The 17,613-nt window shown below is 39.8% G+C and overlaps 1 protein-coding gene across 2 annotated transcripts in view; it reads right to left on the reverse strand.

Annotated features, from left to right (window-relative positions):
• Window positions 1-17,409, reverse strand: part of STX17 (syntaxin 17) — a 69,168-nt gene extending 51,759 nt beyond the window's left edge. The window contains exons 1-3 of one of the 2 annotated variants that reach the window (XM_065398252.1): window positions 17,353-17,409; window positions 14,552-14,733; window positions 2,704-2,769 (exon numbers count right to left, since the gene is read on the reverse strand). In XM_065398252.1, coding sequence (XP_065254324.1) covers window positions 2,704-2,769; window positions 14,552-14,674 — 189 coding nt within the window. In that variant the 5' untranslated portion in view covers window positions 14,675-14,733; window positions 17,353-17,409. Of the gene's footprint in view, window positions 1-2,703; window positions 2,770-14,551; window positions 14,734-17,158; window positions 17,172-17,352 lie in introns of those variants that run through there. The other variant, XM_065398253.1, reaches the window with a different exon arrangement.
• Between the last annotated feature and the right edge of the window lie 204 nt (window positions 17,410-17,613).

Raw genomic sequence — 17,613 nt, forward strand, 5'->3', positions numbered from 1 at the left:
TAGAAGGGGGGGAAAAATCTATCAAAACTATTTCAGAAATTGAGGACACTATATGCAAGAGCTACCTTCTTAATGTTCTGAAAGGAATGGCATAATTTTCTGCAAAATAATATTTCCCAAAATCTTTCACCCATTGGTGAAATTTTCTTTTAAAACTGTTTTTTAATATCTCATTCGGTTTACCCGGAGTAAGAGGTATACATTTATACTTACCTATACTTCTATTATACTTTTGTCCAGCTTTAAAGTACAATAAAAGTAATTATTCTGTGTAAACTGAAAATTCAGAAAAATGGCTAATTATGCGTACATGGATTAAATGTAGAGTGGCTGTGCATATATTTGTCTAAAACCTGTGGCGGATGCCTTGGGTCAATATTGACTTAGGGATTCCTAATGTATTTTTACAACATCTAATTCTGAGAGCAAAGTGTGTGCTGCAGAGAACATTTGGTATCAAAATAATTAATCTGATTTCTTTGCAAACAAACAGAACACAAGTCCGTTGGTAAACATTTAAACAGCTTACAGCAAACACATTCTACATGTCATATAATTTATTATCAAGTACTCCAGACTCCTAACTATTTAATTAAAACAAAGTCCTAGTCTATTCTTTGCTTGCATGGATCCAAATACTTATTCTGGGCTGTTAATATCAGACTGTATATCAGTTTAATGCATAACTTATCCTTTCAGCATCAAAACATGAAAGCATAAAAGAATTAAATAAAAAAGTAAGGACACTGGGTTAGCTTTAAGAGAAAATGGTACCCCTTCTGCTCAGCCCCAACATTACATAGTCGCAGATACAGTATAAAAAACTCCTTTGTATTACAGGTTTTATCTTTAAATATATTTCACATTTTATTAATACAGGTGGCATTTCTGAGTCTACAACTGGTAGACGTCATCTTGCTAAAACTGTAACAGAGTGATATCGATAAAATTAGAACTCCACGTAAAGCCCTATCTACCATCACTGTTCAACTATCTATAAACAGCACAATTTTAACTCAGTTGTGGCTAAATAGGTGTCGACTTGGCAGGAGCCTAGGTTACAATATTATTCTAACTGTTGTTCTAAGGGTCTGATTCTGCAGCCACCTTCAGAAGAAACTTTGGAGTATACAAAGAACCACGTGCTGTTACTTCATCTTCAAACATCAGAAACACGTCATGCAAAACATAATAATGCCAAACTCAAACCTCCCAGAACCTGGAAACACAGAATAAAACTACATTTCTACATATATCACCTCTCACATCTCTGCCCACAGACAATCATATACCTTCCACCACTTGCAAACCAAACCTACTCAGCCATGGACTCAAGATGACACCCACACAACCTTAACTCTGCCCTTTGTTTGAGGCCATTGTTCCTTTGTGATTAACTTTTACTTCTGACTCTGGGTTTTAATCTCCTTTTATTTTTCATAAGGGACAATAACCCATTTTAAGGTAAGGTTTGTTTGTAGTACACCTCTACCTCGATAGAACACTGTCCTCGGGAGCCAAAAAATCTTACCGTGTTATAGGTGAAACCGCATTATATCGAACTTGCTTTGATCCACCGGAGTGCACAGCCCCGCCCACCCGGAGCACTGCTTTACCACGTTATATCTGAATTCGTGTCAGATCAGGCCGCGTTATATCGGGGTAGAGGTGTATTAGAAATGTGAACTTTAATATGTTCTTAGTAGACATTTCTATCAATGAGGCTCTTTGGATGATGGGTTACTAGCTGGATGGATGCTACTCTCTGGCATATATATTACTTAGTATAGTTCTGTATCTAGGAGATGTGGGTTGTTGTTTTTTTAAACTTTCATGACATTCCACATAGGGCCAAGTTAAGGTTGACTGGGCATGAAGTTAATTGACCTCCATATAGGCACAGGTGTCCATGCTATTGAATCACAATGCATGATTAGACCCTTTGACACCTATGCAAGCAAAATGGGTATTTACGCATCTAAGAGCAGATCTGACATCCAATGTGGATGATCTATGTACGTCTATTTACGTTGGAAAGCTGAGCCCACGTCTGTTCCATTATAACAATTGCTATGTTCTAATTACATTTATAACATAAGATAGCTCAGTGGTTTGAGCATTGGCCTGCTAAACCCAGGGTTCTGAGTTCAGTCCTTGAGGGGGCCACTTAGAGATCTGGGGCAAAATCAGTACTTGGTCCTGCTAGTAAAGGCAGGGGGCTGGACTCGATGACCTTTCAAGGTCCCTTCCAGTTCTAGGAGATAGGATAGGATAACCCAATGTTCAAACTCTGCAACACACAAGACTGCATTAATAATTTGTCAGGTGCTAAGAGTCACACACAGCTGCAGATTTGCATGCATACACACAGTATTTAAAAATCAAAAATAAGGGCACAAAACCACAAAATGTACTTGCATTTGTACCTTGTTAGATGAATAGAAACATTTTGTGGTTTGAGTTTGCTAGCAATAAACACTGTAGATGACCATCTTTGTTCTCTTTCTGCACTTACAAGGAGAGAAAACCTATGGCTATATTTGCCCCTCAGGCTACATTTTGGGTAACTCTACTTTAAAGTAAAGCAGTAACAGGTGCCTATAAAATATTAATCCCTATCAAAATCCCTCCCCATCCCATCTAGCACTAGATAAAAAGCCATTTAATCCCATTAATTTCACATAGCCACTTTAATATCCTTACCTGAACAGTACGTCCTGCATTGATGTGCTCTTCATGTAATCTGTCCCACAGTCTGCATCTCTGATACTACATAAAGAAAAAATACTCCATATAATTGCTAGAAAAGAAACTTTATCACTCAATAATTATTTTAAATTTCTGTAGTTTACAGTAATAAAGGGGCCAAACTCTTCCTGGTGCAAAGCCAGGGAAGTAAATGGATCTTCACAAGGGATTAATTTGGTTCACTATATTTTCATTCATCCTAACATAACCAGAGACCTTGTGTTAGTTCTCAACAACAAATAGACATAATAGAGTTCTGGTAATGTTACAGTATATTTCCATTAATGGACAGCAGAGAGATGACAGCAAGCAGTGAAGAACATGGGGGGAGAGCTGTACCAGTCATGCCTGTTATGAAACAATAAGCTACCAGATGTTATTTTTATAAAGAGAATTACGTTCCCCTCAAGAGACTGTACATGCCATTTAATTTTAATACTTTAAAACAGTTACAAACATGGGCCCCAATCCAAAAAAGACAATCACATGCACGGAGTCCCACTGACTTCAGCAGGGGCCATCCATGCAGCATTCTTTACCGGATTGGGGCCACAGCAATGATTCAAATGATAAATACCTCGGATATCAAAATCATCATACAAAGCTTTTCATCAGCTAAATAAATCAATCCCTGCTACTGTCAGTTCACAAAAAGCTACCACAGAGACAGACCACAAAAGCAAATCTCTTAACAAAAAATAATTTTACCAGCAAACAATACAAATTGGGATTCTTGCTATATACAGTTAAAACATTAAATAATGTATTAAATGAAATAAGAAAAAATATAGGATCACGTATGAACATTTTTAGTCATTTAAATGACAGAGCAAAAAACAGCATAGGTTTTAATCAAAAAAATACGAGTTGCCATTTTATGTAACATTAATTCTTTCAATCTCTTCATAAATCATACTTTCAATAGCATATTTTATCTACCCTCTATCTTTTATTTGTGTTATTTTTAATTGTGGAGACCAGATCAACTTAAAATATTCCAAGATCCTGAGTCTCCTAACCATCATATAAGGAATCAGGAGTTACTTCTCAATTTAGAGAGTATGTTAGAGAGAAAAGGTCCTTCATACTAAGATTTTGCATAGTATTAAGAAAAAAGAATAATAGTTTGAGGTCAATTAAATTAAGTCAGAAGGACAATTTTAAAAAAAATGAGTATTAGGAACTCGTTATGCCAATAAAATCATTGCAATTGTTCTTTAACAAAAATTACAGCAGGGACTGAACCAACACCCTAAATTTTGCAGTTTATGCCATCTATTAAATAATGACAAAGCTGACCTACACTATATTTTCTAAAAAAAACCTATTTAACTGATTGTAACATAATGTAATTTGCCACATCAATTCAATATCATTAAACCATGAAAAAAACTGTTCTCCAAATGTACACGATCACAGAATTTCTTCAAAAAGCATTTATTGCTCCTTATAATTCCCATAAGAAATGCTGAGACATCTTGCTTTGCTTTACACATTAAGAGTGCTATTATACTGTACATTATAATATCTAAGATGCTAGTGGTGTCTCTAAAGGTACTTTGAAAGAACCCAGGTGGCTAATATGACCAGAGTAGTGAGCCTGACCGGGAGTGAAAGGATGTGGTCCCTGCATGTTGCCCTCTCCAGGTCACCCCTCTGCTCATCACATACGAGTCTATTCACAATGAGATCAATGTCAAGTTAGATCACAAACCTTAGCTAGAGAATATTGTCACCACCTCTTTCTCTGAAAGAAAGGAAGTCTAGTCTTTAGGGCTGTCGATTAATCGCAGTTAACTCACGCAATTAACTGAAAAAATTAATCATGATTAAAAAAATTAATCGTAATTGCAGTTTTAATAGTATTGTTAAACAATAGAATACCAACTGAAATGTATTAAATATTTTGGATGTTTTTCCTACATTTTCCAATATATATTGATTTCAATTACAACACAGAATACAAAGTGTAGACTGCTCACTTTATATTATTATTTTTGATGACAAATATTTGCACTGTAAAAATGATCAAAAGAAACAGTATTTTTCAAGTCACTTCATACAAGTACTGTAGTGCAATCTCTTTATCGTGAAAGTGCAACTTAAATATGTTGATTTTTTTTGTTACATAACTGCACTCAAAAACAAAACAATACAAAACTTTAGAGCCTGCAAGTCCACTCAGTCCTACTTCTCATTCAGCCAGTCACTAAGATAAACAAGTTTGCTTATATTTACGAGAGATAATGCTGCCTACTTCTTATTTACAGTGTCACCAGAAAGTGAGAACAGGCATTCGCATGGGGCATGTAGCCAGCATTGCAAGGTATTTACATGCCAGATATGCTAAACATTCCTATGCCCCTTCGTACTTCGGCCACCATTCCAGACAACATGCTTCCATGTTGATGATGCTCGTTAAAAAAATAATGCATTAATTAAATTTGTGACTGAGAATTCTCCCACAAGGAGTTTTCTATGTCTCCGGCTCTATTTTATCCACACTCTGCTATATATTTCAAGTTATAGTAGTCTCAGATGATGACTCAGCACATGTTCATTTTAAGAGCACTTTAGTTGCAGATTTGACAAAATGCAAAGAAAGTACCAATGTGAGATTTCTAAAGATAGCAACAGCACTTGACCCAAGGTTTAAGAATCTGACGTGCCTTCCAAAATCTGAGAGGGATGAGGTGTGGAGCATGCTTTCAGAAGTCTTAAAAGAGCAACACTCCGATGCAGGAACTACAGAACCCAAACCACCAAAAAAGAAAAGCAACCTTCTGCTGGTGGCATCTGACTCAAATGATGAAGATGAACATGCATCAGTCCGCTCTGCTTTGGATTGTTATCGAGCAAACCGGTCATCAGCATGGACGCATGTCCCCTGGAATGGTGGTTGAAGCATGAAGGGACATATGAATCTTTAGTGCATCTGGCATGTAAATAGCTTGCAACACCGGCTACAACAGTGCCATGAAAACACCTGTTCTCACTTTCAGGTGACATTGTGAACAAGAAACAGGCAGCATTATCTCCTGCAAATGTAAACAAACTTGTTTATCTGAGTGACTGGCTGAACAAGAAATAGGACTGAGTGGCCTTGTAGGCTCTAAAGTTTTACACTGTTTTATTTTTTAATGCAATTTTTTTTGTACATAATTCTACATTTGTAAGTTCAACTTTGATGAAAAAGAGATTGCATTACAGTACTTGTATTAGGTGAACTGAAAAATACTATTTCTTTTGTTTTAAATAGTGCAAATATTTGTAATCAAATAAATATAAAGTGAGCACAGTACACTTTGTATTCTGTGTTATAGTCGAAATCAATATATTTGAAAATGTAGAAAATATTTAAATAAATGGTATTCTATTATTCTTTAAACATACGATTAATCGTGATTAATCTTTTTAATTGCTTGACAGCTCTACTAGTCTTTTTCCTTCACATCTCGACCTGTAGCATATTTAGATGGGTTCTGGGCTGTAATCAGCAACTGGTTCAGCCTCCACCTAGAAATACAACCTATGATGACACCTCTCTAAGAGTCTCCTGTCTCCTTTCTGTCCTGTCTCATGCACTTTTGAAAATTCTACTTAACCATGGGTGGTGGGGTGCTGCTGCACCTCCTGGCTTGAAGTGGTTTCCATCATATGCAGGGTTTACAGTTTGGTTCAATGGCTCTCAGCACCCCCACTATACAAATTGTTCCAGCACCCCTGCTCTAGATCTGCTCTCTGAGAGTGTGGCTCTGGCAAATGTACCTCATTGTTTAGCTTCCAGTCAGGAAGTTTAGAGGAGGTGCACTGCAGAAGACCATACTCTATTATGCAGAGGCTGCTGGAACTGTGTCACTGCCTTAAGAGGAACTTTTTCAAGCACATTGGGCCCAGAGTGATTACTGAATACCCACTGGGAGTACTCACCCTCCAGAACACTCAGTGGACTTGGGCAGAACTAACATTCTGTTCTGAAAATCCCCTGTAACCCTAAACATGCCCTGAGCCCCAAATGGAGCATGCAGTAAGCCAGTTGTGCCCACAAAAACTTTTGAAAATTCCACCATAAGTTACTTGCTCAAGGTCACACAAAAAGTCCATGGCTGAAAGAGAACCCAGATCTCCCAGTTCCCTATCCTGTGCCCTTACCACAAGAACATGCTTCCTCTATATCAGGGGTTCCCAAACTTGGTTTGCGGCTTGTTCCGCGGCCACTGGGAGCTGCGAGTGGCCATACCTGCAGACGCTCAGGTAAACAAAGCGTCCGCAGGTATGTGGCCTGCCAGGGGCTTACCTGGTACAAGCCGCGAACCAAGTTTGGGAACCCCTGCTCTATATGTACACACAGCATATCATACTCTTCAACCTCTCCTAGTGTTCTCACAGCAGCTGTGCTGATCTACCTGAGACTATCACAAATTTTGATATTTGTAAGGGTGTTGTATGAAATATTCATACTGAAAGGTTAAATATTACATTCAATAAATGTTTTGGGGTAAGAGAGCGTCATATTCAAGCAGTGTGTTTTAGAAAATAATAGTGACCTTCAAGAAAGCCTGACAAAGAATAGAAAGACTGAGTGCTAATTTCTTGGGGAGTGCCCTCTCAAACTCCTATATTGGTTTAGATTCTCAGAACCCCTCATTATGAGGAGAATTCAAAATATTGTTTTATCATCTTTGAGAAGCAAGATTCTAACAGGTGGTCTCAAGGTCAAATTTCATTATACATTGATTTTATATTTTCTTCAAACAAGTGATTTAGTAGATTAATTGTCTGGATTATCTCTGGAACCTAAGGTTTAAATCAATATTCATGAAATGAGGTTAGCGACATTGGCTTCATCATAAGTAAATAATGTTGCTGCTTTAAGCAATTTGGCATAATTAATGATTTTTGCTTAAAAGTAACCGGCAAAATAAATAAGACTAGATTCTACAAAGTTATCTTTTTACCCCAAGGGGTGATGGGTTTATATGGTTAAAATGTAATTCAACAAGAATATTTTATAGGAAACAGTTTAGTTGTTGGTACTGACAGCTTGCAAGACTGCTGGCGCTAAAATTTATTTCAGTCAAAAATTATAAAGAGATATATACAAATTTTATGATTAAAGAGCTATTCCAGCTAATGTATTATTGTTCTGATTGTCTAGTGCAGTGGTGCCCAGCCTTATTACACAGGGAGGGCCACATAAACCTAAGCACAACCTTGTGTGGGTGAAACAGATTCTACACATTTTAATACGATTTAAAGTCACCTGTATTGATTTATATTTTAAGTTCAGCTTGTTTCATATGTATTTAAATAGAAACAACCTATGTACAGTATTGTCTATTTACATACTTGGTGTAAACTAAAATGATGTAAACATGACAAAACGTTAATCAATCAGCCATTAGTATATTGTGTTGAAGCAGGCCGCAGGCCTTATGAAATACTCTAGTGGACCGTGTATGGACCACAGGCCGTAGCTTGGGTACCCCAGTCTAGAACATATGGTGTCATAACTATAAAGGGAAGGGTAACAGCTCTCCTGTGTACAGTACTATAAAATCCCTCCTGGCCAGAGACTCCAAAATCCTTTTACCTGTAAAGGGTTAAGAAGCTCAGGTAACCTGGCTGACATCTGACCCAAAGGACCAATAAGGGGACAAGATACTTTCAAATCTGGGGGGGGGGGGGGGGGAGAAGGCTTTTGTTTGTGCTCTTTGTTTTGGGGGTTGTTCGCTCTTGGGACTAAGAGGGACCAGACATCAATCCAGGCTCTCCACATCTTTCTGAACAAGTCTCTCATATTTCAAACTTGTAAGTAAACAGCCAGGCAAGGCGTGTTAGTTTACCTTTGTTTTCTCAACTTCTAAATGTACCTTTTACTAGAGTGTTTATCTCTGTTTGCTGTACTTTGAACCTAAGGCTAGAGGGGGGTCCTCTGAGCTCTTTAAGTTTGATTACCCTGTAAAGTTATTTTCCATCCTGATTTTACAGAGATGATTTTTACCTTTTTCTTTAATTAAAAGCCTTCTTTTTAAGAACCTGATTGATTTTTCCTTGTTTTTAGATCCAAGGGGGTTGGATCTTGATCCACCAGGAGTTGGTGGGAGGAAGGAGGGGGGATGGTTAATTTCTCCTTGTTTTAAGATCCAAAGGGTTTGGATCTGTATTCACCAGGGAATTGGTGAAGAGTCTCTCAAAGCTACCCAGGGAAGGGAATTAGCTTTGGGAGCAGTGGCAGCGGACCAGATCTAAGCTGGAAAGCTTAGAAGTTTTCATGCAGGCCCCCACATTTGTACCCTAAAGTTCAGAGTGGGGAAGCAGCCTTGACATATGGGATTAGATTACAAATCCAGAAGGGCCATAATTGAAATCATATTAACTCATAACGCTTCCATCTACAGTAAGACCTTCTGAAAGTTTATAATTCTTCAAAGCCTTAGAAATCTTTTCTTAAATGGAAGGGTCAAAGTTTAACATTCGAGTGTGGCTGTACATTGAAAAGCAAAACTGTAAAAATGACTCAGCACTTTTGAAAATCAGGTAACTTATTTAGGTGCCCAATTAGGGACTAACATTAGGCACACACACACACACACACACACCCTTTTTTTTTTTTTTTTAAATGTTGGTCTAAATTTTGTATACATTACTATATTTTTCTGTCAACGTTCAAGAGTTTTTCTATTCTTCCAGTGTTATTCAGAGTCCCCAGATGTTTTCCACATATTTTTGTACTTAGTTTTGTTAAATTCATCACATCAGCAATTGCATTAAAATAACGAGTAACAAATTTGATAATATCCAGTGCTTTTGACATTAAATACTATATCCTGTTAGTTAAAGTTGCTGTATTCAGATCTCTGTAAATGCAGACTTGTCAAGTCTCACTCATTGGGTGCGGGACTCACTCATCAGCATGCTCTCTCACTCTCACACATTCCTAAGCTTATCACCCTCATTTTGAGTAAATATATAAAGATTTAACATATTTTTACTCAGGCGCTACAGAAGACAACAATACATCCAGGGCCTCAAGCATGGGGCTTAGAGCTTCCAAGCTTGTATACTGTGGTAACCATGGAGACTTCAGGCCCGCATTCTATATTGCACGAGAGAGAAGGCTACGCTGGGGGTGGGGGGTGGGGTGAGAATACCTGACAGTCAGAAAAAAATGAGTTTGTCCAAAAAAACAAGCAGGACTTGTCCGAAAGTTTGCAGGTTCTGCAAAATACAGTTCAAAATTTAAATCAAACTGGACAAATTCATGTCCTCAGGGATCTCCAATCATCCAGGTTTTTGTTCCAACCAGCAAATAATTGTTTTTATTAAAACCCACTAGTTTGCACAGAATATAGAATTCTCACGTGCCCTAGACTTTAAGTATGAATTAGGACATTTACGTGTTTCGTGTGCAATATCAAGCACTGTACATTTTAAAACAAACTATTAAGTGCTGGTTGGATTAAAAATCTGGACTACCAGATGTCGCCAAGGACCAAAGATGAGAGTCCCTGTTTTAAGCAATGACCTAACACACCACATGGAAAGTCTCATTCTTTGGGGCTGTAAATCTCACTGTTAAGGACAGCCAATCCTTGGCATCTATGTAAATTGGAACGACCCAACGTCATGAATAAAGGTACTGTAAAAACCTTCTCCTTGTTTTTTTACATTAGAAACTTTTGGCTTTGTCTACATTACAGAATTTTAGCAAGTTCAACAGTCAAGACACTGGAAAGTCACCAGATCCTTGTCTAGATAGCTTTAACAGATGCTAATACCTGTGGTGATTTTTTGCAAAACTTCCCAAGTGTACAAACAGCCTTAGGTGACTGACGAACTAGTGAAATTATGACATCTCAAAACTAGAGAATGAAAGCTGAGCAACTGAGAGGGGAAGGGATTTTTAGTCAGTGTTTACAACTCTGCTTTGTTTTGTTTATGTTAAGAAGGAAGACAGTTTTTGAGACTTTGTTTGGGCTAGGGAGTTTGCCTCGGGCCTATCAAGCAGAATTTATGTAATTCAATCATTTCAGAAGGTTCACTTTCTAGGATTGTTACGTTTTAGGGTCTGATAATTAACAAGACCTAAACAAAACAAAACAAAACTCCCAAATTTCAGCTATGGTCTATGTACAGTACGTGAAGCTGGTCAACCAATAATGTTCTGAAAACAGGAAGACAAACTTGTTCTAAATATTGCTACAAGTTCTTGCTTGTAGTATAAGAAACAAAGGTGATGTAGCTGGAATAAAAGGTATAGTCAATACCTGAAAAATAAGATTTGTATTAAAAACTGGTTTAAAGAATTTTCTCTTCTGTAGTCAGATTTAATTGCATCATTTAATAGTTTGCACACTACTGTTCTCTACCTAAAAAACAATAAGATACTTTTTCAAAATGCATGAGATTTTGCAATTAAAAACTTAAATTAAGCTCTAACCATACATAAAGTAGAATGTTTCTACTATGTGGTCACAGAAGCCTGTCACAGAAACAATGTGCAATTGTACTGTTTGTAATTAAGCTGTTGCTAAGCATGAGTTTCCCGGACAATGATCTTGGACAGAATTCTGGTCGTAGCTGCCTGCTTTGTACACAATAAAAGTTGAATCAGCACTGACCTACAGACTCATTTCATCTTAGAGGATATATTTTATATGCATGTTTTCACCAATCACAGAAAAATAGCTTTTAAAAATATTCATGTGTGAAAGAAACAGGATGGGGAGAAAGAGGAAGGGGGGAAAAACAAAAGACTGAAAATAATTGGTAAAAGCCCATCAATGTCTAATTTCACTCAATGGGCATAAATTCTAAGGGCACAATATATTGAACAATCTGTAGGCAGGGAAATATCATTCTCAATCAACCAGATAGTGAAGCAATCTAACTATATTAATAAATTAAACTACCTCATTCCTTCAGGAACTTTACAAACACATTTTGGAGGTATCATTATCAAAGGGAGACACCCGAAGAAAGTGTGTAGTTCTGGCTATTAAGTCTATAAATAGTGGAAAGTCCAAGTGGCTTCCCTAATAATGCTACAATGAATGGCTCTTAATTTACAGTGTGCGTTTCAAGATTCTAGGAAACATATAGCCTGTAGTAGTAGGGATAATTTTCTCTTATCTCTAAAGAAAGCAAACTCCATGGGTGAATATACTGGTTCTCATCAGTTTGCACTGCTTAAACCTGAATATAAAGCTTTGTGCTAAGTGCTTGGCCATTTGTTTGAAGCCTGTTATAAAGATGTTTATAAACCATAAACATCTTTATAACAGGTTTTTCCAGCCCTGACATGGACAATATCTATAGGTTGACACTTTGTTCTATATAGCTTTGTGAAGTAATACTTTCATAGCATCTAAGAAAATACAGAAAGCATATAAAATACCAGTTAAAACTTTTTAGCTGTATTTTAACCTTAGACTAATACCTAATACAGGGGAGGGCAAACTACGGCCGGAGCCGTTTTAAACCGGCCCGCGAGCTCCCGCTGGGGAGCTGGGTCAGGGTCACACCATGCCTAGGAGCTGGAGAAGGGACATGCCACTGCTTCCGGGAGCCACTTAAGGTAAGCACTGCTCACAGCCTGCACCCCTGAGCCCCTCCCCACGCCCCAAACCCCTGCCCCAGCCCTGATCCTCCTCCCGCTCTCCAAACCCCTCAATCCCAGCACGGAGCACCTTCCTGCACCCCAAATCTCTCATCCGCAGCCCCACCCCAGAGCCCACACCCCCAGCCAGATCCTGCACCCCTTCCCACACCCCTGCCCCAGCCCTGATCCCCCTCCAAACCCCTTGGTCCCAGCCCAGAGCCCACACCCCCAGCCAGAGCCCTCACTCCCTCCTGCACCCCAACCCCAATTTTGTGAGCATTCATGGCCCGCCATACAATTTCTATTGCCTGATGTGGCCTTCAGGCCAAAAAGTTTGCCCACCTCTGACCTAATATGTAAGCCACAAATATTTAATTCTGCTTAAGTCTATTAGCAAGAGAAAGGGCATGGTGAAACTTAAGCCTTAGTTCTGCATTACTCTATTCAATAGGTGGTCTGTCCACCCTTGGCTTTTATTACAAGATAGTCTCTTATATCTATGTATTTCTTTCAAATGGGAGGCAATGCTTTTTTAGTTTGTTTTGATGTGTGTTGGATGGTTGTTCTATTGAAAAAAATCCCATTCTAAACTTCCTTCCAGTGGAAACAGTTATGTCAATATTCGTTCACATACTGCACTATCCATTATGCCATCACTGAAACACAGCTCACCAACAGCTTTAGAAGAGTTACAGCACCTCCTGTAACCTCCAAATTTAACAATGGACACCAGATATTCCTTTTTTAGGGCTTCTCCTTTCCTCCATTTTATTTATTATACAGGGAGCTGGTAGCATCACATAAGTTAAGGTTGCCCAAAACTTCCTATTACAAGACTCTATTTTCAATTCTGTATAACTTTGCCAGATTAACTGTTGAGACTGAAATTTTCCAGGTCTTTCAATGGGTCATGCTGATTAATGCTCCAGAGGCCCACAAATTTTTCTTCCAAAATCTTCATCCTTTCCCAAGCTGATTAAACAAATTTATGCCCCAATTCTACAAAGGTTAACACACATACTTAACATTATATACCAAGAGCAACTATAGAGAAGTTAATACAGCTACTCATTATGCATAAAGTTAAGCATGTGTATAAATCTTTGTAGGATTGGGGGCCTTGGTTTGCATTGCTTTGTGATCTGGTGTCAGATATAATTTCTTCCATTAAATACACTCTTTTTCAATCTTTTCACCGTTTCTGAGTGAATGTTATCAATATTATGTTCCTTACACTCCTTACTTCACAATTCATACATCACCTGTTTTTCTCCACCCATTTCAATATTAACTGTGTCACTTAAGTAAATCTCCTACAGAATTACTTTAAAAACATAGCGTCTCTTATAGTAGTTCCCAGAATACACTCAGGTATTTAAACTATCGGTTTATTTTTCTCAATGCTTTAAAAGAGCAATATTCAACTGTGTTCAAGTGGTTTTCCAGTTCAACAATCATATGCCAATATTCCCAATCGAAAACATACAATCAGGTATTAAGATTCTGATACAATTTTCAATAACCAATCATTAACGATTTTTCTATTTGCTTTAAGGAACACTAAATAATACAACTCTACCCTGATAGAACGCTGTCCTCAGGAGCCAAAAAATCTTACCGCGTTATAGGTGAAACCGTGTTATATCGAACTTGCTTTGATCCGCCAGAGTGCGCAGCCCCGCCCCCCCGGAGCACTGCTTTACCGCGTTATATCCGAATTCGGGTTATATCGGGTCGCATTATATTGGGGTAGAGGTGTAGTTATTTCTCCCACCTCATTTTAATTACTATTAACCTAATACTAGGACAAATCCCGAGTTCCTTACACAGTTTTCACTTGTAACAATCTTCCACTGAAGCAAAGAAGAGTTTTGCCTAAATAAGGATTGAGTTAAAACTAAGGACCTCAGGATTTGTCCTATTTCTGATAGAACAGGTCAACACACACTAACACAAAACAGAAGTTTTTCTAAATGTGTGGGTTTATCCATTGCTAGGTAAACCTTCTAAGACTAATGTGTTTGCAGAATAGATGAATAAAGGAACCACTAAACTACACTGTCAAATAAACAACAGCCATGTTTTTTGTCAAAGCATCTCACTGTATAGTCTACATTTGGCTGAAATCAGTATAAATTTTTTAAGTGTAACTGTATCTGTACATTAATAAGAGCTATAATAGTAAGAGGAAAAACTAACCTTCTTAATATTAAATTGGTGCTTTCTCAACCTTTCGAGATCCGTTGGAATTGCCACTTTAATGAATTTTTGGATGGCGGGTTCAAGACGACGAATATTCACTTTTTCTTCGTTTTCAGACATCCTAAAAATATCTATCAAGTCAGAACTTGACCAATAAGACTTTACTCATCTAGAAACCCCTAAAAAGAAAAAGATATTTAAATTTAAGCAAGTCACTATCATAAATGTTATCATTAGCATCAAGCAACAATTATCTGAGAGCTTTTAGAAAAAAAATGCAAGCCATATTGTGTCCATCTTCCTTCACAGGTGGACTGTCAATGTTTCCCACTCATTTGAGTACTGCCTTTACTGAAACTTTATTGTTCTGGAACTTCACATATGAAGAATACAGAACATAGTATGTTATTAATTAATAAGTTTGTTCAGCAGATAATTGAAGTTTACTGTATGATTAGATTTAAGGTAGTACTATATAAGGCTAGGTCTACACTACCCGCCTGAATCGGCGGGTAGAAATCGATCTCTCGGGGATCGAATTATCGCGTCTCGTGGGGACGTGACAATCGATCCCCGAATCGACGCTCTTACTCCACCAGCGGAGGTAGGAGTAAGCGCCGTCGACTGGGAGCCGCGGAGGTCGATTTTGCCGCCATCCTCACAGTGGGGTAAGTCGGCTCCGATACGTCGAATTCAGCTACGCTATTCGCGTAGCTGAATTTGCGTATCTTAAATCGACCCCCCCCCGTAGTGAAGACCTGCCCTAAGACATTGCACAGGTGACAAATTTGAAGGTTGAAACTGTCAGATTAAAACAACATTTTTAGAAGTCATTTTAACTTATTGTTGTTACTGAAAATAAAACAGAGGTATGTTTTCAAATCAAGTGCATCTTCCGCTAAGCTACAGTCTCTTCACAGAGAATTCTCTCAGCTCCTATTGATTAGGAGGGAGGGATAGCTCAGTGGTTTGAGCATTGGCCTGCTAAACCCAGGGTTGTGAGCTTAATCCTTGAGGGGGCCATTTAGCGGTCAAGGGCAAAAATCTGTCTGGGGATTGGGCCTGCTTTGAGCAGGGGGTTGGACTAGATGACCTCCTGAGGTCCCTTCTAACCCTGATATTCTATGAGACATGGTGGAAGTTGAGGGCACTAGGAATTTTACAGGATTGGGCTCCAATTTTGCCAATTTTTGTACCTGTTAATTCTATTCTAAACTTTGTAAAAATTGAGGCAGTTTATCTGTAATGTACATTTTGGTAATTGCTATTAATATGCACCTGCAAAGTTTCATACTCATGTACTTCTGCAGAAGCCTATCAGGACTCCTTTCCACTCATATACTGAAGTTACAATGTGTAATAAACTTGAACAGCTGTTGTGTATACAGTGCTGTTTTCATGTTGTACATTCACACGTATCCCTTATCAACTGTATTATGTCACCAAGTAAATAAGTATAAATGTATGTACTTACTATTTTTATTTAGTTTTATAGGGCCATATTTTTGAAGCGGCCTCAAACCATCCTATATCTGCATCAACAATCAAATTAAAAATACTGTTTACATGTTACTAATAGTGTTGCTATACAACAATGCTATAATACAACCCATGTCGCACAACAGGGATCTTCCTCAGAGAGGTATAGGTCCAAAAATTTTAACCACAAGGTGTCCACATTACAACTTCAAACTGAGCATGTAACCAGTTAGTGGCATGAAGGGCTCTAAACATGGGGGTCATATTCTCTGCTGGCATAACTCCATTCAGCTATGCCAGCAAAGAAGTTGACCGGTGGTTTGTGTCCACGTACCACATGGTTAAAACATAGTAAGTGTGACAGCTAACAGTGTTTCAATCCTTACAGAGTGATATCTTCTTGTAACCCAGCATTTCAAAAGTGGGGGCACCGGGCACTACCCTGAGGGGCACAGGCAATAAATGAAGAGGTGAAGGTCTTTAACACCACATGCCAAGGCTCTGAAGGGACCCAATTGGTTTCATTTTCCTGAAGTGAGGCTCAGCTTCTAGACTTGAGGAAGCACTGCTGTAACCCACTCATTGCACTGTGCTGGACTCCCAACTATTTTTTGGGAAGTACATTCGGAGGTCCTTCAGCTCAACTCTCTGAGGGACAGCACAACTCAGACCACATTGCTCCTTGGCTGCTGCTGTGTGTCCCCCAAGCAGTATTCGCTGCTGAGGACCTATGGACTTTCCCAGACTACAGCGATACAGACATGGGTACGTGGCACGGCAGAGGCGGATATCCCGATACGGGTGTGATGTTGGAAATGTTGCAGGGCAGACACAAACTGAACTGTCTGACTGATACCCAACTCGGATGACTGTACTTCTAACTCCTCACAACAATCACTGTTGTGGTGCGGCCAAGCTGCAGAGACCCAGGCGAGGACGTGCCCTACCTGCACAGGGGGATAAGTCACCACTCCAAAAGCCTCCAGCCCCAAGTCCCTGCTACACAGGAGCCACTGGGGGAGACACGTACTGCAGCAGCCCACAGCTCTGAGACTAGGAAGGGGAGGCGGAGAAACATGTCCCTTCCCCCCCCGCTTCCCCACCACATCACGCCCCCCGTCTCACCCCCGCGCCGCCCCCCGCCGTTCCTGGGGTCGGTCGCTCCCCGGCGCTGGGGGGCGCGTCCAGTGCCCCCAACCGGAGCCTCACACGCAGCCCGGGCCCGCAGACCCCGCGGGATCGGGCCGCCCAGGGCAGAAACGAAACCGAAACCGGGGCCGGGGGCACTGTGAGGGGAGACACCGATCAGCCGCTCTCACCTCATAGCCGGGCAGAAGGCGGCGCCGCTGGGACCCGAGCTGGGGGCAGCCCGGGGAGGGGCCGGAGCAGGCGCTGCGGGAAGGAACGAAGCGGCGGCGGGACAGAGAGAGCGGCGAGCGCCCGCCCCCGGCGCGGCCCCACCACGTGCCGGGTGTTTCCTAAGCCAGGAGCGCCCAGCACGTCCTCCCCGCCGGACAGCGACCGCCCGGCCTGCTTCCCGCAGCGCGCCCCGGCACCCGCACACACAGAGCGGCACTGCC

The sequence above is a fragment of the Emys orbicularis genome, chromosome 2 (genome assembly GCF_028017835.1).
Source record: "Emys orbicularis isolate rEmyOrb1 chromosome 2, rEmyOrb1.hap1, whole genome shotgun sequence".
NCBI lineage: Eukaryota > Metazoa > Chordata > Testudines > Emydidae > Emys > Emys orbicularis.